Source organism: Ostrea edulis, chromosome 4 (genome assembly GCF_947568905.1).
Source record: "Ostrea edulis chromosome 4, xbOstEdul1.1, whole genome shotgun sequence".
Lineage (NCBI taxonomy): Eukaryota > Metazoa > Mollusca > Bivalvia > Ostreida > Ostreidae > Ostrea > Ostrea edulis.
Window position 1 is genome coordinate 5,475,130 of NC_079167.1, and position 23,332 is coordinate 5,498,461.

Here is a 23,332-nt window from a genome sequence, read left to right on the forward strand (position 1 = left end):
ACCCTGGAGTTATTTATAAAGAACCCTACCCTGTGGATCATGAAATTTACAATTTTAGAAGACTTCCTGTTTTTCATCTTAATGCATTTAGTTTTTCTCAAACATGTGCAGTTCTAGAGAAGAAGATTTTTGAAAATTGGTTAATTTTGGGAAGTTTTTGCCCTGCCCCTAAGGTCCCAGGGGTGCAGGAATCCTGAAATTTACATTTTATGTCCCCCTTGTTCCAAAGATGCTTCATACCAAATTTGAAAAGAACTGGACTGGTAGTTATCAAGAGGTTAAAAATGTTCAATTGTTAATGCATGACAATCAATTACAATAGGTCACCTGAGTTTACTAAAAAACCAAAACTGGTAAATTTAGCCCGCCACCTCTAACTGGACATGTCAATCATTTTGATATTACACAAGGGGCCCGCAGGCCTTATCGGTCACCTGAGTAAAAGAATCATTAATCCCATGGGCAACAAAATCTAAAAAAAATAAAAAATTCCTGTACTGAATATCTAAGATAAATTCAAATATTCAGCAACAATATAACACAAGAGGTACTGTGAGCAATGCTCACTAAGAATACCCCCCCCCCCCCGCTTACCCCAATCTCCCAAAGGGTGTTGGTAATAGGTAAAACTTCAGTATTATGATCCAAAAGGTATCTAGGAACACAGCATCTCCATGCGATGAAAAAAGCCATTAGAGAATTTAAATGGAAACCATATTGCTACTTCCATGTCCAGTGCGCATGACCTTTGACCTTTTGACCCCAAAATCGATAGGGAACATCTTCATCCCATGGGTAGTCCATATGTATGATATGGTGACTGTAGGTGGAAAGGATAACTCTTTAGAGCCTGGAAACCATATTGCTACTTCAATGTCCAGTGCACTTGACCTTTGACCTTTTGACCCCCAAAATCGATAGGGAACATCTTCATCCCATGGGTAGTCCATATGTATGATATGGTGACTGTAGGTGGAAAGGATAACGCTTTAGAGCCCGGAAACCATTGTGTCTACAGACGGACGGACGGACAGACAGACGGACAACCCGATTCCAGTATACCCCCCCCCCACAACTTGTTGCAGGGGGTAGAACAAGATGTGTTCTTAATACATATGTACTTAAATCATTCAAAAGTGCCTATTCTGATGAAAAGTTTTACATAATATTAACCAAAATTAATACGATATGATTAATTTGGACCCATCCTACAGTCAAAAGCCTGGAGTTGTGAAATTCACAATTTTGGTACATGTTTTTCTGCCTTTCCTAAATATGCATTCAGTTTTATAATGTATTAGGAAACATATAAAGAAGTCAGGGCCGTAAGTAGGGTTCTAAATCAGGGGAGGCAGGGGATTGGGGGCCGCCGATTGACTTTACGACTGAAAATGACACTTTTTAAATCCCAATTTATCATGTTTGTGTTTCATTTGTACTATGTAAAGAATCGTAATATGGTGTCAAAGACAAAGGTGCTTGTCTTCATTTTAAACATATATCCTATAATATAACATTTATATAATTTTATTTTCTTTTTTGCCAAAAAATCAGACGAGGCAGTTGCCTCGTCTGCCTCATCGGCAGTTACGGCCCTGGAAGTCTTTCAAATGATAAAGACAATAATCATTATGATAATTTCAGCTCCACCCTGAAACCAAACACTTACCCCTGAAAATCATGAAATTTACAATTTTAAATGTCTATTTAGTTTCAATAGCATTATAGAAGATATTATTTAAATGTTTTACACATATACACTAAATATACCAAGCTTGGCCCAGCCCTGGAGTCTGAACCTAAACACAGCCCTGGAATCAGAACCTCAACACTAGGGTCGGATCATGGAATTTTCAGTTTTGGTTGAGGCCTTCCTGCTTTACATAACTATGCATTTAGTTTTTCTTACACATGAGCAGTTGTTAGGAAGATTTTTGAAAATTGGTCAATTTTGGGCAGATTTTGTACTGCCCCTAACGCTTCAGGAATGCAAAAGTCCTAAAATTTACAATTTATGTCCCTCTTGTCCCAAAAATGCTGCACACTAAATTTGAAAAGAACTGGAAAATGGATCAAAATTGCAACATGATCTAGAGTGACCCACAAAGAAGCTACATACCAAGGTTCAGCTTAATATGTGACTGAGAAATGAATTTGAAAATAGGAACAGAAAACTCTGAATGGACGGATTTCCTTTTGAAAAAATGGACAGACAGACATCGCTGTACCATAATACTTCCCATCTAAAGACAGGTGTATAAAAACTACATGCTCCTTAAACTCCGATTATGGAGACATTGAAAAGTGATGACAGGGAGGTAACGTGATTTTATAATCCTGAATCTCTTGCTTTTTTGGTGTGGGCCATTAATTATTATGCTATATAGCCTCCTTTAAATTTTGATATTCAACTCCTAACCATATAACACATGCTTAAATCTAAAGAAGTGAAATGATTACTATATTTATAATTCTGAGTTGGTGACATGGCACACGATCAGATTATTCAGGCCATGAACAACCTTTGTGGCAAGTATGAACTTCTAATATCTCTCTATTACAAAGTTATGGCCAAAACAAAGATAGATGGACAGTTCTGATGGCTAATTTAAATAAATGTAACTTATTTAAACTGGAAAAAACCATTGACAGCTATATTAGAGAAATGCTGGGGGGTATAGGTAATTATAAAGTGAGGTCTACACAATGCTTTAGAATGTAAAATAATATATGTATGCTGTAGTACCTTAAATTTTTAATTTTCATTGTGACAATCATCTCTTGGGTGCCAAAAACACAGGCTGGCATGATTTCCACATTGGCACATGCAGACGTTGTACACACATTATTCCAAGCATTAAATACTGAAGTCTGGAAATCTGTCTGTAGAGCACTTTTCATCGATGATTCAAAAGTCTCTGAACAAGAGACCATAAAAGAATACCTCATGGAGACATCTACTTGAATTGTAGTCACATCTGTGTCTGAAATATGGTAAGTCGTATTAAATATCTTGTTAATTCTACTTCACAGGAAATATTCATATGTTAAAATATATTGTAAATAATCTATGCAGAATCAATGAAAGAAAAAGTGAGCAAGCTCATATACCCCTCACTCCCTGGAGGAATGACAATACTACACATAAAGAGTGACATTTGCTATGCATAAAATACATCTAGAGAATATTACCTGCTAAAATCCACATCATATGTCATATCAGCCTGAGTGGCCCCATATCAGCCCGAAGGCCATAGACTTGAGGGATGATATGGGACCAAAGGGCTGATATATGATATGAATTTTGGCATGTAATATTCTCTACCCCAGGGGGTTATGATTTTAACAAACTTGAATCTGCACTATATCAGGAAGCTTCTGGCAAAGTGGTTCTTCATCAGAAGAATTTTAAAAGATTTTCCCTATACAGTGTTACCTCGGTATATTGCCATCCCTGCACACCGCCATTGAAATTTGTAGAACAGATTTCAATACACACTAAAAACCCCGATATAATGCCAACCTCGCCTATCGCCATCCGCCACCAGTTTTCAGGTACAAAAGGTCAAATTGCCTTTCTAAATCCCCTGATAACAATGCCAATGACCAGGGATCAGAAGCCCTAATTATACATGTAATAGTACTAAGTTTTGACAATCCATTACTGACAAATATGTTTTTATATTCATAGATATTTAGATCTTAGATCCACCCCTTTATTTACATCACTACACAAAGGTACACTTACAATTTATATACCTTGGGGGCTTTGGTCATGGATCTGAGTGTGGTAATTTTGTATGAAGGGTTTTTATTGGTCAGTGATTGTCAAGTTGCATTTGGTTGGTTTTCTCGGTTCTATAGTTTTACCGCCAGTTTTGAATATCTGAATATTATTCAGAAGCTGGGTAGACATACATTTGAATAGACGTGATTTTGAGAAAGAGTTTAAAACTGACAGCAGACTACAAAATCCTTGATTTCTGAGTCAATCCTTGAACCTGATAATATTGTCCAAGCTGTAAATTTACTGAGGGAAGCTTTTTCCCATAGAAGGGGCTATCTTTAGTGATATACTGTCAAGTCCAATCACTGTGTCCAAATAAATATATATTGAGACCTGAACCCTACAGGCGTTTCGTTACTCATTCTTGTTGGGAGAAACCCTGTTACATACATAATTGGTCTGCTCCGGTGAATCGGAGTGAAACTAAATTTAGAACATGTCATGAAAACATGCGATAATAACTTGAACATGCGCAATTAAAAATTGTCTCTGAAATTGTCCAGTAGTATTGCCTATGCACAAACAATTGAGAAACGAAACTATCGACTGCAGACTTCCGTCAATGTTTGTTTGCACACCAACCAAATCTCTATTTGATGAGACTTGCTATCAACTGCTGTAAATTTTGTGTACCATGTGACTTTTGTGTGTATTTATGTGTGTGTGACGTCATATTTCTGTGTTCCAGAAAAAAAAAGTTGCAGCCATTACATGTGTGTTTGTCAACCACTCAACCTATTCAGTCACCGTAGAACCTACCATGCCACAAATGAAACTATTGTAGATATATTTACGTGTTTTACAAATGCATAGTGGTAAGCACAGAATATGCATTTTTGTTAGCAAAGTTTCAAGAAGTAAAGCAAAACAATTTCATGCATTTACATATTGTGTCATATGTGGATGGCAATAAAAGGACGATAATTTATTAATTGGATCAACCCCATTTTTTCCTAAATCAATGAACTAAAATGACCAAACTTTTTTATAATATTTAATGCCACCCTCTATATAACACCAAAATAGGCTGGGACAAAAGCTGGCAATATAACGAGGTAACACTGTATATTTGTAGGTAATATTTTGATCCCCTATTGGGGCCCCATCCTACCCCAGGAGCCATGATTGTAACAAACTTGAATTTGCACTATGCTAGGAAGCTTTCATGTAAAGTACTTTCCCAGCCCAGTGGTTCTTGAGAAGAATATTGATAAATTACTCCATCCTATTTTTGTGATTATCTCCCCTTTGAAGGGGGCATGACCTTAAAATATAAATAGCTGAGGAGATATTTACAGTAAGTGTGAACGACTCAGCTTCTCAAGTTCATTCGAGGTATCGGATAGTTGGTTTCAAAACAAATCTGTCAATGATGACGCATCAAGGAAAGAACAATTAATCACTGTGATTGGACCAATATTTAAAGGGGCGGGAATAAAAATAATTTTAGATGGGCACACATGTCTTTACACTAGCGTGTCATTACATAATCTTTTAGCACGATGGAAGAGACTGCGAAAAGGGAAAACCAATACCAACTAAAACAATGACGTTGATTTTAAAATTACATGCCGAGGGTTTATTTTATGGTAAAATCAGTAAGAAATTAGGCGTCGCAATGGCCACGTTATAAAATTGTCAATCATGGGAACTCTTGCACCGAAAATGTCGCCAACGAACTTACGAAGCTCACACCGGATGTACTTTTGTTTATCGAGTATGAAATTAAAAAGAAATCAAGTGTATATCAATAGAGAAATCAGACAAAATTTATTAAGAAGAAATATTTGTACCCCTGACAATGTACCATAGGTGTCTTTAATTTGTAGAGCTGCGAGAAATTTTTTGGGAAATGACTTTCAAGAAACTGCAAAGAAAATCCAAGAGAAGCATATTTCGTCTGAACACAGGGACTCGTCACGAAATATTTGTCTTTTTAAAATTTGACATGGTCTATTCTATATTTACAAATAAATGTAAATATAGAATAGAGAGGGTCAATTCGTGACGAGCCCCTGTGGTCTGAACACGAACGAAGTGTTGAAAACTTCGATTTTGCTACTGATTTTATTGCAATTTAGGCCGAGTCAGTTATATATATATATATATATATATATATATACATATATATATATATATAGAGAGAGAGAGAGAGAGAGAGAGAGAGAAACTCTAAACACTTTGTTGAAATATTTCGACCGTGTTACCGGTCTTCTTCAGTCGTGTTTTCGTGAAGAAGACTCGTAACACGATAAAATATTTCAACAAAGTGCTTAGAGTTTTTTTTCTGTATTTTACTTCCAAAAAAGAGACTTTATATATATATATATATATATATATATATATATATTGACGAAGAGAGTGTCGCGTTCGCACAATGGGTAATCGCAATCATGGACATACCATAGGAGTTTGAAATTTTATTAATAAAGTTAATAAAATGTACTTGATTGACCAAGCCATAGCTCATGGCTTGGTCAATCAAGTACATTTTATTAACTTTATTGATAAAATTTCAAACTCCTATGGACATACAGTTATAGAGGTGGACCAGTGATATAGGTTCAAAGGTACGCCAGTATCGCAACATTAACAATCAACCTTTGCTGTGGTTTTTTATGACGTTATGACGTCTAATGCTAACGAAATGCTGAATTTCTTTAATAATGTGTTACATGTACAGGAGAGGGATGGTTTGGGGAATTCAGTTTTTGCTAAAATTCACAGAACTTGCCGTTGTTCATTCAATTAACAGTACCTAACGATGGTCACTTCTGAATTTCTTACAAAAATGTGGGTATATAGAATAGAATAGAATAGAATATGATTTATTTCCAAATTAGGGCCCTCTCGGGCATACAGCATACATGATTGTTAACATTTCAATGTGCAATGACGATAAAAAGAAAAACAAAACAAGAGTTGCACTATTAGTATGAGCAATGTTCATCCAATTGCCATGTGTTGAAAATAAATGTTTTCTCGAAGTAGAATATCTATTGATCTTATTACTTAATCTGACAAATTATTTTAGGGGCGAGATCAAATGTTCAATGTTAGAGAAAACTGAGTTCGCATAGTTCTCACCAAGACACCCCCCCCCCCCATACAAAACTAAATAATTATGAAGTATGTTGAAACTAATCGATTAACAAGTAAAACAAATGAAAGTGTACATTGAAACTATCAAACGTTTATTAAAATGTATTATTATGTGGTTTTAAAGTCAGTTGTCTTTTTTCCCCACTAACGTGTAATCGATGTTGGATGACAGAAACTTGCGAGTTTTTAAACCCTCTTCCCCCTAACTATTTGAATTTAGAAATTTTTCCAACATCGATCTTTTCCAATGCTTTGCAAGATTTCGAAAATACCCTCTGAGGGATTTATTTTAAAATAACGATATGGAAACTGCGAATGTGAAAGAGACAACAAAACAAAAGCATTGTTCTTAAACGGACAAAATCGCTTATAGAAACATGTACTGAAATTTCTGATCACTTAAAACTGACAAGTATCTACAGGAATTTAAGGGCGTAACCTTTCAATTTTTATTGGGATATAGAGGCAACTGCGGATCCTGCCTTTTCCCACAGCATTTTCGATCCCGTCATTTTTTTTCCTTTTCAATATTCAGTACTATTTGAATTCTGGGATATTGCTATCCTGTCTTTTCTTTACATATCGGAGCTCGCCTTTTTCACCCTGTATTCCCCCTCCCATACCTATTGATACTGCGATGAATTATAAGTATAATACGGTTATTCCTGTTTAAAAGATAAAATTTATAAGGTATCTGACAAGTATCTACAGGAATTTAAGGGCGTAACCTTTCAATTTTTATTGGGATATAGAGGCAACTGCGGATCCTGCCTTTTCCCGCAGCATTTTCGATCCCGTCATATCGTTTCCATATCTTCTAAAGTTTACGAGATATCTTGTATCTTTTATAAGACATCTTATATTTTTTTCTTTATAAGATATCCCATCACTTTTATACATGTAGATATCTGGTATATATAAGATAAACTTTACAAGACATTTTATTAACGTAATCTCAAATCTCCGTTGTCAAATCAAAACCGATATTGAATCTCACGCTACATTCGGTGCAACTTCCACTGAAATCGAATAGTGAAACTTACACTTGTTAGGCACGAGATAATATAATGCCAAATACTTGGGGCCGCCTACCTATAATTTAACCGACCTATCAAAAGCGCTCTTTAAAATCACTCGGGGACTTTCCAATGAACTATCTGGAGCACGTCATGTACTTGCCGATGTCTCGTTCACACTTGCTGTAAATCCACAGTAAACGGCTTTAGACTCTTCTTGGCCCCTTATTTGAAGGGTCAGACCCTTTACCTTAATATCAAAAGAAAAATCTTGTGTTTTCAAGTATTTTTTGTGTTAAAAAATTCTTTACCGCTTTTGAGTTATTTTAAAAAAAAAGTATTTTATAGGGGCCGACCCTGGAAATCCCTAGTGGGAGGGTTTAGTGAAAAAAAAATGAAAAAATGGATTTTCTGAAGAACATTATTCTGAACAACTTTTATTCAATAATGCTTTTCAAAATATTTGTTGTTTTCAAGCTAGAGGAGTTAAAAGACTGACAATTTTTGGCCCCTTAAATCCCAAATTACGTGATATATGACCAAAACAATTATATGTGTAGATAGTGATTGTCATGATGAACATTTTATGCTCTACAATTGTTCACAAAATGTTGATGGTTTAGAAGATATTTGATTGACTTTGAACCCTTCTAGACCCATTTTGTGAAGGGTCTGCCCTTTTTTCTTCATATGAACAGAAAGATCTTGGAAAAGGGCACTCTTTTTGTGTTATATATATATATATATATATATGTCTTAACAAAATATTGCATAAAAAAGAGATAATCTAGATCAAATGTCAAAATCACAGAAATCAACGAAAAATTTTCTGATCTATTTTTTCAGGTCCAGGCGAACGTTTAGGCGAATCACTTCTTATCAAATTGAAGGCCTTTAGAAACATATATCTTATGAACGGAAGTGAATTTTATCAAATTGCAAAAAAATTGTCATGGGGTAATGCAATTCTCTATCATCCCTGAAATGTTCTAGAAAATCCGTCAAGCCATCACTGAGAAATTGTGTTGACAAAAGCTTCATATTGTCGATTTTTCAACTGTGTAGATCGGAAGTGACGGACAAACATGTAGACAAAATGTATAGCATGGATTATCTCTAATATAGTCACCCTGCAAGTATCAAGTGTCGGTCTTTAGTCTTTCATGAGAAAAAAATGTCTAAATTTGTCAACATCATATCTCACGACCTGAAGTGAATTTTACAAAAACATTTCCTGTTACTCTAGACAATTATAGTATCTACAACATATGTTGAATTCAAGTAAAACACTTGTTTCATAAGCGAGATTTATGGCACTGAAAAATGAGAAAATGAAAGTTTTTTTTTAAATAACCGGAAGTTGACGGTTCTACTTCCGGTGGAGTCAACTGTTTTTGACACTTTGAAAGAGGCCTAATAAATTGGCATAGGTTTCAATTTTAAAGAAAAAGTTTGACATTTTCGATTTATTTTTTCACTTCCAGAAACGACCGGAAGTGACGGTTGACATGCTTAACCTCCTAAATCTCTTCTAGAATCCGAGATCTATGATCCCTGAAATTTGGAGACTCTACCTTTTATTGTCTCTGAGAAAAAAGGTGGACAAAATCTCTTTTGAAAAAACGAAAATCGGCCATATCTTAATTCTGACCAGAAGTGAATTTTTTGAAAACAAAAGAAAACTATCAAGTTCAATCCTTAACACATCTACCCTGAAAATTTCAAGAAAATCTACCAAGCCATCTCTGAAAAATGGCCCAGACAAGAAAGAGAGAACAAAATAATAATACACTGTACAATCACCAAAAGGTCTTCCATTTGAAATGGAAGACCTTAATAAGAAAGAGTGGAAATCATGGCTCATCATTTCTAACCAAGAGAAATGGCTAGGTTTTACGGTATATGAATACAGCATTGATAATCTTATGAGCTTTACCTCCACAAGATGGCAACACAAACTTCTCTTGTGGTTGTAACGGATTGTACACACCCAGCTCAGAGCACAGCTTATATTTTGGAGTAGGGCGAGATAGCTCTTGGGTACCAGTACATTTAAATTCACAAATACTTTTGCTTGAGGTACAATACTTAATTGATGATGGGGAGGATGTTCTTGGAGGTGGGCAGTCAGTATTATCTGAAAAACAAATTAAGTTTAAATTAAGTTTCTTGGAATATAATATCAAATCCCAACTAGTTCTAATTGTAACGGGGACCGTTACAGATGTTCCCCAAACCTCCCCCAAATAAAATGTGATATCCTTGTGAATCTATAGCAAAAAATCATTTTATTTTAGCCTTTAATTACATGTAGTACTTTTAATATGTTCATTTCAGTACCAAGAAATGAAAGAAAACGTTGCACGTGCATACACGCGCACGCGTGTATCATTCCGAATTTTTGTTCATGTCGTTCAACAGGCATTTGTATCATATACCCACAGTATGAATCTCATAACGTTTCCACCAAATATAAGGAAGTTATAGCGATTTTAAAATCGTCCAATCAGAATTCAGCACACGTGCATGCACGTGCTGAGCAGTAATTCTAACCACAACAATTTGTAAGGAGTACCAAGACACATCTAAAACCCTAATATCAATAGAATTTGATGAAAAACAAAAACGTTATCGTCCTTTAAAAATCGAACATTTGAAAAACGTCGCACGCGCATGCGCGTGGGCATTTTTTGCTACACCAATATATAGGTACACATATTGTCTACGTATGCTGTAAATATCATCTCATTCGCTTCATAAATAAGATAGTTACAAACGTTTTAGTACTATCCAATCAAAATGAAGCACACGTGCATGCGCGTGCAAATTGGTAATTTTGACCATGCAAATCAGTTAAGGGTCTCAATATTTACCTATGATATGAATATCAAGCCATTTCAATGAACAACAAAAAAGTTAGACTGATTCCAAAGTTAGTGTACAAATTTTGTAATGCATGTGCACGCGCATGCGTCCGCGTGCAGACAAAATTTTTATCATTTTTCATATCTACAAATGATATACTACCATCCTATTTAGGTTTCATATCGATCCCTTTAATATTCTGATTTTCCAATTTTTGTACCAAAATTGCAGTGCACGTGCGCGCGCGTGCATGCATGTGCAGACAAAATGACTATCACCATGCACATCTACAAACGCTATACTATCATCCTGGAAAGTTTCATATCGATCCCTTTTGTAGTTTCTGAGAACACTGCCGGACAAAAAAGTACCGGAGAAAAAGAATAATAACTAGAAACTCATTACTAGTAATGAGTAGGTCTTCCGTTTGTTCACTTCCGGTAAAGAGTTTTCTGATCCTACAAAAACCATTCAAATATATCAGAGAATGTACTTTAACAATAAATGAGAAGTGTATTATCGAATTTTTTACTCATTTCTTGTAACTTCCGGTGACGACCGGAAGTACTATTCAGATGTGTTTTCCTATAAATGACAGCGACTCATTACTGTCTATATTCCCTGAAAATTTCACGTCTCTATCTGAAAGAGTTCTCAACAAAAAGAAGTAGACTAAAGAAAGAGAAAGTAGTAGGTTACTACCGACCAGAAGTCAATTTTGAAAAACAAAATCATCAAAACTCTAGAAGTTGATACTTTTTATTAAGACATGTGAAAATCATATGAAAGACTTCAAATATAAGCGAGATTTATGGGGAGAAAGAGACAAAAAGAAAAAAGGTATTTTATGAAGAAACCGGAAGTAGTTGTTTTGACTACCGACAGACTCAATATTATTTTGACACTTTGAAAGAGAGTTAATAAACTAGTATAGGTTTCAATTTGAGAGAAAAAGTTTGAAATTTGCGATTCCTTCAATCACTTCCGGTGACGACAGGAAGTGACGGTTCAACCCCCTACTGAACGCTTATAAACGGAGATTGATTATCCCTGAATATTTGATGAACCTATATTTTACCTTTTCCAAGAAAAATGCTGGACAAAATTCCTTTTGAGAGACAGAATATCGGCCATATTTTTCGACCGGAAGTGAATTTTGTAAAAACAAAAATAATTATAGCAAGGTCATTTCATAAGACATTATTCCTGAAAATTTCAAGAAAATATATCCAGCCATCTCTGAGAAATCACTCGAAGAAATCGGAAAATCGACATTTTTTAAAACACTTCCGGTATAGACCGGAAGTGACGGACGAAAAAATTGAATGTATGTGTAGAATGGACTAATGTTAGTTAATCAACTCGACAAGTTTCAAGCGTCTATCTATATTCATTATTGAGAAACTGAAAAAACAAGGCTTTAATATATCCACCCCATATCTCACGACCGGAAGTGAATTTTACAAAAATATTTAAGTATACTCTAGACATGTATAGTGTCTATAACATATGTAAAATTCAAATCATTAACTTGTTTTATGACCGAAATTTATGGCACTGAAAAATGAGAAAATGAATAGTCTTTCTTTGATATAACCGGAAGTTGGAGATTCAACTTCCGGTGGGGTCAACATTTTTTGATAAGTAGAACGAGACCTAGTAAACCGATATAGGTTTCAATTTGAAAGAAAAAAGTTTGAAATTGATGATTAATTTAATCACTTCCGGTGACGACCGGAAGTGACGGCCGACATTCTTACCCCCCTACTGCACGCCTACAAAGTAAGATCTATTAACTCTGAAAATTTGATGACTGTATCTTTAACCGTTTCTGAGAAAAACGCTGTACAACGAAAACAGCTAATAAGCCGTATTTGCCGACCGGAAGTGAATTTTACAAAAATATTTGACGTTACTCTAGACATTTATAGTGACTATAATATATGTAAAACTCAACTCATTAACTGGTTTCATGACCAAGATTTATGGCACTGAAAAATGAGAGAATTAATAGTCTTTCTTTGATATAACCGGAAGTTGGAGATTCAACTTCCGGTGGGATCAACATTTTTTGAGAATTAGAACTAGACCTAGTAAAACGATATAGGTTTCAATTTGAAAGAAAAAAGTTTGAAATTGATGATTTATTTAATCACTTCCGGTGACGACCAGAAGTGACGGCGACAAAAAATATTACGTGCATGCACCATAGAGAAGATAGACCTGTCATCCCTGAAAGTTTCATTCGATTATCTTTTGTGGTTTTCAAGTTTACCCCCGGACAAAGTTTCTTTCAAAAACCGCAAAATCGGACGTATCTGACGAACGGAAGTGAATTTTGAAAAAATGAAAAAAATGCCTCGAGGTACCATCATTGTCTATAACCTGTGAAAGTTTCAGGAAAATCCATCCAACGGTTTAGGAGACGAAAGGGAAAAAAAAAAAAAAAATAATAATAATAACTAGACACGATCTCGTTGCGAGCAACGAGTAGGTCTTCCGTCCGATTTGTTGATGCACTCGGAGTTAAAGAAAAAAAAAAGACAAATGAGTCCCAATTTAGTTTCCGACTTTAAGACATTTTAGATATAATCAATTTTTCATATCATAAGCTTCTGAAGCAAAGTTGCAGTGAAATTCGTTTGAAATTCGACTCTCCAGGCGAGGCATAAGGCCCGCGGGCCTATTTCTTGATGTCATTTGTTAGCCCTCTATAGACTCAACAACTTTAGTTCTATATGTCTTTACAAAATATTTACCTGTAAAAAGTTATTGAGATCGACCGATATCGACCAAAAATCGACTCTACAGGCGAGCCATTAGGACCATAGGCCTATTTCTTGATATCAATCGATAGATCTCGATAAACTGAACAACTTTTGTTCAATATGTCCTTACAAAATATTTACCAGTTACAAGTTTTTGAAATCGACTGATATCGACAAAAATCGACTCTACAGGCGAGCCATGAGGCCCACAGACCCATTTTTTGATATTGATCGATAGCTTATGACACATTGAACAACTTTTGTTCAATAATGCTTTTCAAAAAATATGTCGTTTTAAAGATATGAGGCGTCAAATATTTACGATTTTGGCCCTTAAAATCTCTAATTACGTAACATATGAGCTACTTTTTGATTTGATAAGATCAAGCTCGTTGAGATGAACATTTCCGCTTCTACAACTTATTATAAAATATTAATAGTTTCTGAGATATTCTCAAAAACATTTGGACCCTTCTGAACCCCTAATTTAAAGGGCCAGCCCGTTTTGCTTGATATCGTAAGAAAGGCCTTGTCATTTTAAACATTTTTTGCTCAACAAGTATTTAGAAATTCTTTACCGTTCTCGAGTTACCTCTACAAGAAATATTTAGGGGCCAAACTGTAGCTCCCTAACGGGGCCACATAGGGAAAAAACGAAATGTACATATTGTTTAGATTATCATTCTGAACAACTTTTGTTCAATAATGCTTTTCAAAATATTTGTCGTTTTCAAGATATGAGGCGTCAATTATTTATGATTTTGGCCCTTAAAATCCCTTATTACGTAACATATGACCTACTTTTTGATTTGATAAGAACAAGCTCGTTTAGATGAACATTTCCGCTTCAATGACTTATTACAAAATATTAATAGTTTCTGAGATATTCTCATAAACCTTTGGACCCTTCTGGGCCCCTAATTTAAAGGGTCAGCCCCTTTTGCTTGATATCGTAAGAAAGGTCATGACATTTCAAACATTTTTTGTTCAACAAGTATTTAGAAATTCTTTACCGTTCTCGAGTTATTTCTAGAAGTAATTTTTAGGGGCCAAACTGTAGCTCCCTAACGGGGCCACATAGGGTAAAAACGAAATATGCATATTGTTCAGATCATCATTCTGAACAACTTTTGTTCTTTATTGCTTTTCAAAATATTTGTCGTTTTCGAGATACAAGGGGTAAAAAATTTATGGTTTTGGCCCTTAAAATCCCTTATTACGTAACATATGACCTAAATTTTTATATGAATAGATTTGGATTGTTGAGATGAACATTTTTTGTTCTTTGACTTATACCAAAATATGAACGATTTTTGAGATATTTGATCTAGACTTTGAGCCCTTCTAGATCCCTAATTGAAGGGGCTAGCCCCTAAATCTTGATATTTTCGAAAAGATCTCGTAAATGTGCACAACTTTTGTTCTACATGTCTTAACAAAATATTTGCAAGAAAAAAGATATTGGAGATCAAAGGTCAAAAATCGCCGAAATCGGCGAAAAATTTTGGCATCCATTTTTTCAGGTCCAGGCGAGCGTTTAGGCAAATCGCCTCCGGTAAAATCGAATCCCCCACAAATCTTCTAAAATGTTTACTCTATCTTGTGTAGAAATTTCAAGACTCTAGCTTCAAAACTAACGGAGGAGATGTGTGGACAACAAGGCCCTTCAAAAAGTCACTAAAAGAGAAATAACTCCTGACCGGAAGTGACGTCAAGCACGAAATTTTGCAAGCAAAGTGTCGTCACCAAAAGACATCTTTCCTGAAAATTTCGTGAAAATCGATCGAGAAATGGCTGAGAAAAACGCGTGTACTACCAAGGAAAATAATAATAATAATAATGAAGAAGAACGCGAACAATAATAGTAAGGTCTTCCGCAGGAGACGGAAGACCTTAATAATGAAGAAGAAGAACGCGAACAATAATAGTAAGGTCTTCCGCAGGAGACGGAAGACCTTAATAATAAACAGTAGAATCACTAGAAGGTCTTCCGTTGGAAACGGAAGACCTTAATAAACAGTAGAATCACTAGAAGGTCTTCCGTTGGAAACGGAAGACCTTAATAATAATAATAATAATAAGAAACAGAGTAAAAACAATATGTTCCCAAACTTTGTTTGGGGAACATAATAAACAAATACAACAGGCTATTGGGCCATAATACTCACAGATCTAGTCATCTTCCTACCATGCACTAATTGATATACATATGGCACTTAGACAATGGCTGCACTGCTTTGTGCAAATTAATTATGCTATAAAAGGGACATATTTAAAAAGCTTTTTATCAAAACCTTTTCATCTTAAAAATACATGTCTCTAATATTCATATATACTTTGAAAAGTAATGAGCGATGGAGAAACCATGGCATTGGCCTACTTGAAGTTGATAACGCATTAACACAGATTTCAACAGAAATTCAGAGGATCTGAGCGAATTGACTGAGGATAGATGGATCAAGTTAACGTTAAGCTATTAATTGTCAGAATTTTGCGAGTTTTGGAAAGGAACAACGGCATGTTCATTGTTAGAACTCATGGTCGTAGCCACGTAGCACAGATTTAGACAAAGTGCATGTAGGTTTTTTTTTTAACTCCAGGGTGTGCAAGAGAAAATAAATACGAATAGGGGTGGGGCGCGGTAACCCCTCGCTTTTCCTGTTGTTACGTCCCTATGTTATTTGGATTTCATTTGACAAAGAATACACATTTCAACAAAATCTCTCTCTCCAGGCGTGTTGCCAGAAAGAAAATAAAGTGTATGCAATGTACAGTAAGGGGTCTGGGGGCCAACTTGAGGCCCCCTGACGTGATTCACTTTGCATGGTCGAGTGACAGTTTAAAATAAAATAATTTTGGTTAGTATGGAATGCCAAATTAACATATATTCAAACATTTGAACCTATCTTCAAATAATTGTTTTTATCTTCAAATGAATTGAAGATAGGTTAAATTCAATCATACCTTCCTTTAATTCATTTGGAGATGGGTATAATAGAATTGAAGATAGGTACAAATGCCATGAATTAAAAATAGGTATAATAGAATTGAAGATAGGTGTAATTGAATTGAACCTATCTTTAATTAGAAAGATAATCACAATAACAACTACTTCCCAATAAAATTTCCATTATGGCATTTTTTGTTTCCAGTACGTCACTACTGGCATGAAAGTTTATCGGCATATCTATCCGGCCGCCATGGCTGAACAACTGCAAAGTGTTGTTTTACAAGAACAAGGGGGACATAAATTGATCCCTCAATCTAATTAAAATCAGACTTCTTAGATCCACGCCGTATTCTCTGCTTAAGTAGATCTGACATAACCCGATTAGGGATCATGTTCAGATGAACTTTATGTCAGCCAATCAGCTCGTTGGCTTTGAAATCGTCGGTGTTCACAATTCAAGGAAAATAGCTGCGATTGTTTGGTTTGAAAGAAAACATATTGCAGCTAGATGCGACGTCACAATGTACCGTTTACGTCGACTGTCGTTATATTCCTCGCGTTATATATAAGTAAACCATCTTGAAAACTATTCAAATCGTACCCATCCCTATTCATGCATAAATCGGAATTCACAATTAATTTAATTTGGGTGTATTTCATATCGTCCGTTTTGTTGTTTGTATGAACAGAATAGATTAGGCATTATTGCGAAAGTTTAAAATTCGTTATGCGAGAATATACAATATTTTACAGTGTGGAATAAACTGCGTGGGAGAGAGATTACAGCAATTTGTTTACGAATTGCCAGGAACCGCCTAAACAGGCATCATTGTCTGTATAGACCGATCTTAATTAGATGCTCATAAATAGTCATATAAAACCGAAAGCGAGGCTAAGCTAGGTTCCCATATGTAAACAAAATGGCGTGCTCCAGTGCAACTGCTACTACGACTGCTTTTACGAAGGATTTATCTCTTGTTCCCGATGTTACATTCGCATTCGTTGAGAATTTTATTAAATCTCAATCAACTAGCTCCGGAAAGGAACAAATGACTAAAGGTTTCAAGTACTACAGTGAGCAATATGTGCAGTCTGTGTCGGGTAAGTTGGCAAAAATTCATACAACAATATAACAATGTACGATTTTCCTTTCTGGTGTTCTGGAAAAGCTGCAGTTTTAATAATTCAGTATGAGAGATTATCCAATTAACCTAATATAAGGCTGCTTTTTCAAAATGATGGACAACATGAACGGTAAATAATAAAGTTTATCACCCAAATCAATTGAAAAGGGGGGGGGGGGTCCATTTTCGTTGTGCTTCGAGTGGTCTAATAATTTCAAGGTGTTTGTTTGCTGACCATACAGTTAACATTAATTATGCATTGTCTACTATCAATGTTGTCAGAGAAGAGTGGAAGCCTCTGGATTAATAATTTTCAATCAATTCAAAAGTAAAGGGAAAAAAGTTTCAAAATGATTTTTTATAAAAAGCATGATCATGTAGAATTGTATAAAATGTGTTTACATATAATTCATCATACATTACTTATGGTTTTTCTTTCTTCACGCTGAATACACACCGTATCATATAGAAAAATATGAAGATGTGGTATTGTCAATCACAATTATGTTATTTTTCAGTTTATGAAGATAATGAGGGTTGCCTTGTTAAAGGAAAATGTTACAGATCACAAAGGAAAAATGAGTCTCCCCATGATATAAAGGTATAAAAAATAAGTTCTCTTCGGTTCATTTTCACTTAGAAATATTTAAAACAAATGTTACATACATGTACATATACTGCATATGTGTTATGAAAATTAAAAAATGGTGTACGTGCATGTAAAGATATAATTTTTAATGACATTCATCTAATTTCGTTAATTTTTATCCCTTTATAAACATTTGTTTGTTGTCTCATTTGGTCATCTATATACATTTTAAGTACATGTACATTGTACATATACACATGTACATGCATATATTTCAATATTGAACTTTTCATTCCCTATTTTAGGTCTTGATCAATCAGGAACAAGTAGAATATTCATTCTGCACATGTGCCATTGGACAAAGTGGATATTGCGGCCATGTAACAGCGCTACTCTACCAAATAGCCTTTTATAAACTGATGAAATATAAGCTTATTCCAACAGATATTGCAAGAACTTCATTACCCCAAACGTGGCATGTTCCAAGAGGTGAAAAACTACAGGGAGAAAAGGTTGACAATATTGTTGTGCAAGGGTACGACCGGAATAACCCATAGAGAGCTACAAAAGGAATTAAGTCAACCTTATATAATCCTATATGTGGAGAGGAGGAATTGGATGTGAATGGGTTTTTGGATGAAATCAAGGACCTAAACATCATGTTTAACACATCAGTAGAAAATTCAACAGAAAGGGTGCAGACAAAATTTGGCAATTTTCAAAAAGGAAGTGTACTCAGCTATCAGCAGAAGTTAGCAACTGATTATGTTCTTAATCTGATGGAAGTTAATGACTTTCCAAATTTGCCAGTGAGGAATGTAATGAAGGATAATGTGTCATATGTACTGAGTGAAAATCAAGTAAAAAAATTTGATTCCTTGAAATTAACAGAGCTTGAGAGCATTGAAATGGAGGAAAGCACCCGGGAGCAGTCGAATGATCCGAAGTGGCATAAACTGCGGCATGCTAGAATCACAGCTTCATCATCAGGGGAAATTGCCAAGCGACGGGCAGGTAATTATTGCAAATAATACTTTTTAAACAGTCTTTTTTTCATAGATCTTTTTTAAAACTTGCAATGTAAACAGCAATAAAAATAAATTTTGGTATTATAAGCATTTGATTTAGAAATTTTCAGGAAAAAAAAAGAAAAATTTAAAGGAAAAAAAAAAAATAGTAAAATTTTCTTTTACTTAACAACATGTACAAAAAAGTTACTTACATGTACATTGTATCTCCCAACAAACATTGCTTATTGTTCATGTTGTTAAAAATTGTAAAGACAACATTTTGCATATTTTTTCAGATGGCAGAAAACTAGCAGAGAGGTTACAAACAGCTAGACGTTTTCAGTCTGCTGCTATGAAACGTGGCATTGAGACTGAAGGTGTTGCTGCTCAAGCATATAGTGAGGTAAATTGTACTTTACTTGATGGCATGTTACATGTACATGTATATCATTGACTTACATTTGCATCATATCCTTTCATTTTATATATAGATTGACATATACATTTTGTATAGAATGAGTTATATTTTTCTTTCCGTGCTTGTATTCTACATAGGCAGCTGACGATTTTATTAAAAAAAATCAGATAAAGAATAACTGTCAAGGAGACCTCACACTGTCTACATGTACATATAAATAATGTATAGAACAGCATCCATGTATATTGAATCAGATTTATTGTGCAACTGAACCTGTTGATGAATTTACTAATTGTATTTTTACTGTTCTTTTTTTCAATTTTATTATGGACATTATTATTTTTTTTTTTTTTTTACAGAAAATGGATAACAATGTTAATCTGTATCCTTGCGGAGTGGTTGTTAGTCCTTTTTCTCATTGGTTGGCTGCAACTCCAGACAGGAAAGTTTACTGTCCATCAAGGGATCCACCTTTTGGATTGCTAGAAATAAAGTGCCCGGACACTGACGACTTGTCAAAAGTGAAATGTCTTCGAGAGGACAATGGACAATTAAAATTAAAAACAAACGATAACTACTATTACCAAGTTCAAATGCAAATGGCTGTAACAGGATTAGAGTGGTGTGATTTTTATGTATGGTTGGAAAATGTATCTCACTTGGAAACAATTTATTTTAATGAGCAGTTCTGGCAATGTGCAAAAGACAAATTGGATTTATTTTTTCTGACTTATTATTTGGAATAAAATTTGTATTTCAGTTATTTGCTAAATATGTGATATTGTTAGATGAAATAAGAACAAAAAATGTGAAACATAAGTTTTATTTTTTCTGCTTTATTAATGGCCTTCTGAATAACGTAAGAAGATTGGCCACGGTCCACAACTGGTTCACTGATCCTGCAATTGAGAGTGGTACTGTTGATTGTAGTAGTTTATATTCCTTCACCCTCTTGATATGCCGTTCAACATGTATTCTTAGTGATGCAATTTTCTGGTTGTCTTCTATTTGTGAAGCTGTGAATTGGCCATCTGCGCACAAGAAATGTGGGGTTGCCACTGAAATTCCGGTGTCTTTCAATACATTATTCAGGACAAAACCCTTATCTGCCATTATTTGGTCGCCTGTCTCCATGAGTTCAATAAGGCCACAGCGTTTAGTAATTTCAACATCAGACATGCATCCAGAATATAAAGAGGATATAAAAGTGATTGATCCATTAGGTGCTATTCCTACTAGACCCTTCCATGTGTTGTGGCTCTTGTAGGTTGAAAATGTTTTAGATGCAAGGGCCAGTGAGGATGGTCTTTCTGAGAAAATCTCGGTACAGTCTATGATGATGCGAGTCTTTGGATATGAAACTTTGAAATCATTAGGCATATGCTGCAATATTTTTTCTCGTGATGGCCAGATATTTATACCTCCCAACAAAAAATACATGTAATTTCCCCAGGTTATATTTTTCCTGCTTACTGTGGACTTATGAATATTAAATCGTACAGATAAATCATCAGATAGGAAACCACATTTCAATCTACATAGAAACATGAAGAGCTCGTCAATTGAGTCCATTGCTTTTGGTCTACCTCTACTACTCAATTCATCAACTTGGCTGTAGTAAACGCTTTTCATGCGAAGAGCGGTTGGTTTAATTGCATTGTAGAATGTAAGAAATAAAGCATAACTGGGAAATCCTGTGTAAAATTCTACCATTTCATTGTCAAATGAAAATCGGTTGATACCAAAGCGTTCGAGGGTCAATTTTTTATTTAAAGCTTCTATTTCTTCATTCTTAGCTTTAATTTCTGATTCTTTATCTTCCAAAATCTTCTGCAGTTCAGCAAGCTTTGCACTACACTCAATATGGGGGTCTTTGTTTCTGTAAATAAAAAAACCCATAAAATAAACATTGAAAGTATCATGTACATATGTATTTAAATTCAACAACAAAAACAAAATTGACTTTTCAGTATTGTCTCACTTTTCATGAATTATTAAAATGGAAAATTCAACTTCATACCATGTTGTGTGTGTGTAAAATTTACAAAACATAAATTGTTTATCAAGTAAATGAACATTTATCGTTAATAACAGATGGTTACTGTATATACATGTTTGTATGTAATCATCTACACGTAAATGTTAATCTGTGAGGGGTTCAAGCTGTGAAATTCTTCTTATGACACAAAATATTGTGTTTAATTTATCTCAAGCTGTGTCATATCTACTCACAAATACATACTTTATGCAATTATGTATTTTTATATGTGATTGATGGACAATTATTGAGCATTATACATTGGTCACAAAGGCAAAATAAATTGAAAAAAAAAATAGAAACATGGTTTAGGGGCATGCACAACTTACTCATCTGATGACACTTCTGGCAAATTTTCATCATGTAAATCATCACTTGTTTGCAGTTCTTGGGAGGAAGAAGGTACATGTATCTCGGCTAATACTTTTTTGTGTTGCGAAGTCCTTTCTTTCGGTGGCTTTCTTGTATTGACTTCACCAGTCCACTGGAATACTGAAGGAACAGCGTCAGGCTTTAGGCATTTTCGGACAAGTGTCCATCTGAAGTCCTCAGTCTTAAAATGTCGTGAACACACAACAGTGTTACCTCCGATCTAAACAGAAATATAGGAGATCCAGTTTTTTCATTGGTTTCGTTATATATAAGAAAATACCATTTCAAATATATCAAAAAGTCGAAGTCATGCAGAAGTACGCAAACACATTTTACCATGCAAAAACAAACGTGATAGCTTCCTCTTAAATAACCGCATAAAATATTTTTATGACTCTTTTTCGGGTAATTTATTTTTATGTTATAAATAACACGTTCATAGTAAATCAATTTCTAGTCCTTTTTTACCACAAATATAAAATAACAGCCGTTGTCGTATGAAAAATCATAATGTAAACAACGCACGCGTGCATGCATGTTTACCTTAAAAAGCGGCCCTTCATCCCGACGGATAGCAATAATCCATCTTCTCCTCAGGTCAGGTTTTTTCAAGGATGGTATTTTATGAAAACTGAGTTCTTTGTGGAGCCTTGCGTTCCCGTTGCATTGCGGAACACAACAGTATTCATCGCGTTTTGGAATCGGCACTTCCTCAGCCATGTTGTAATTGTTGCGGAGGAGAAACCTAGCTTAGCCTCGTTTTCAACTTAATGACCTGGGGTCAATGAATACATGAATATCTTTTGAGATCGGTCTATGGCGCAATATGACTGACTGATAGTTCTCATGAATATTCCAAGCGAAAGGTCATGCGGACATGACCCCCTACTGTAGCGATTGTGAGCGTATTCTAGGATCTGATTTTAATTAGATTGCAAGATTCCTGCACCTCTTGGGCCCTAGGAGTGGGACAAAACTGCCCAAAATTAACCAATTTTCAAAAATCAGCCGCATATGTTTAAGAACAAGATTACCGCCAATGGTACATACATAGTAATATGCCCGTGAAAAGCTAATGTATGGTGTTTTTCTTACATCATAATTTGTAGAACTTTGCTTCAAGTAGTTAGTATCAGCAATCATCAGGGTGTGACATACTTTCTTTGCATCGAAAAAAACCCCCAAGAGAAATCATGTACTCTCTATGTAATATTTTCACTTGGCATAAGATGTATGTGTATCAAGTTTAATGGTTCTTGCCCAAACGAATCTTTCTGCATCCTGCTACTGCCA

General features: G+C 35.0%; 2 protein-coding genes across 4 annotated transcripts in view; one reads left to right on the plus strand and one right to left on the minus strand.

Annotated features, from left to right (window-relative positions):
* The window catches only part of LOC125668853 (sushi, von Willebrand factor type A, EGF and pentraxin domain-containing protein 1-like), a 337,072-nt gene that overhangs the window by 47,224 nt on the left and 266,516 nt on the right, over positions 1–23,332 (minus strand). For both annotated transcript variants that reach the window (XM_056161741.1, XM_056161742.1), the window contains 2 exons: positions 9,842–10,042; positions 2,747–2,984 (listed from right to left, as the gene is read on the minus strand). In XM_056161741.1, the coding sequence (XP_056017716.1) occupies positions 2,747–2,984; positions 9,842–10,042 (439 nt within the window). The remainder of the gene's footprint in view (positions 1–2,746; positions 2,985–9,841; positions 10,043–23,332) is intronic.
* On the plus strand, positions 17,416–20,448 carry LOC125646049 (uncharacterized). Of its 2 annotated transcripts, XM_056161744.1 has the most exons (5): positions 17,416–17,589; positions 18,131–18,213; positions 18,507–19,215; positions 19,508–19,614; positions 19,989–20,448. In XM_056161744.1, the coding sequence occupies exons 3-5, from the start codon at positions 18,861–18,863 to the stop codon at positions 20,373–20,375; spliced, it is 849 nt and encodes a 282-aa protein (XP_056017719.1). In that variant the 5' UTR covers positions 17,416–17,589; positions 18,131–18,213; positions 18,507–18,860; the 3' UTR covers positions 20,376–20,448. The 2 variants fall into 2 exon arrangements, with proteins under 2 accessions (XP_056017719.1, XP_056017720.1); XM_056161745.1 differs by having other exon boundaries at positions 17,416–18,213.

Excerpts from the sequence above, each read along its gene's own strand:
- LOC125646049 (XM_056161745.1), top strand. The coding sequence starts at position 18,861 with ATGTTTAACACATCAGTAGAAAATTCAACAGAAAGGGTGCAGACAAAA. Across the intron at positions 19,216-19,507 it reads AATTGCCAAGCGACGGGCAG|ATGGCAGAAAACTAGCAGAG; the intron begins GTAATTATTGCA and ends ATATTTTTTCAG. Across the intron at positions 19,615-19,988 it reads CTGCTCAAGCATATAGTGAG|AAAATGGATAACAATGTTAA; the intron begins GTAAATTGTACT and ends TTTTTTTTACAG.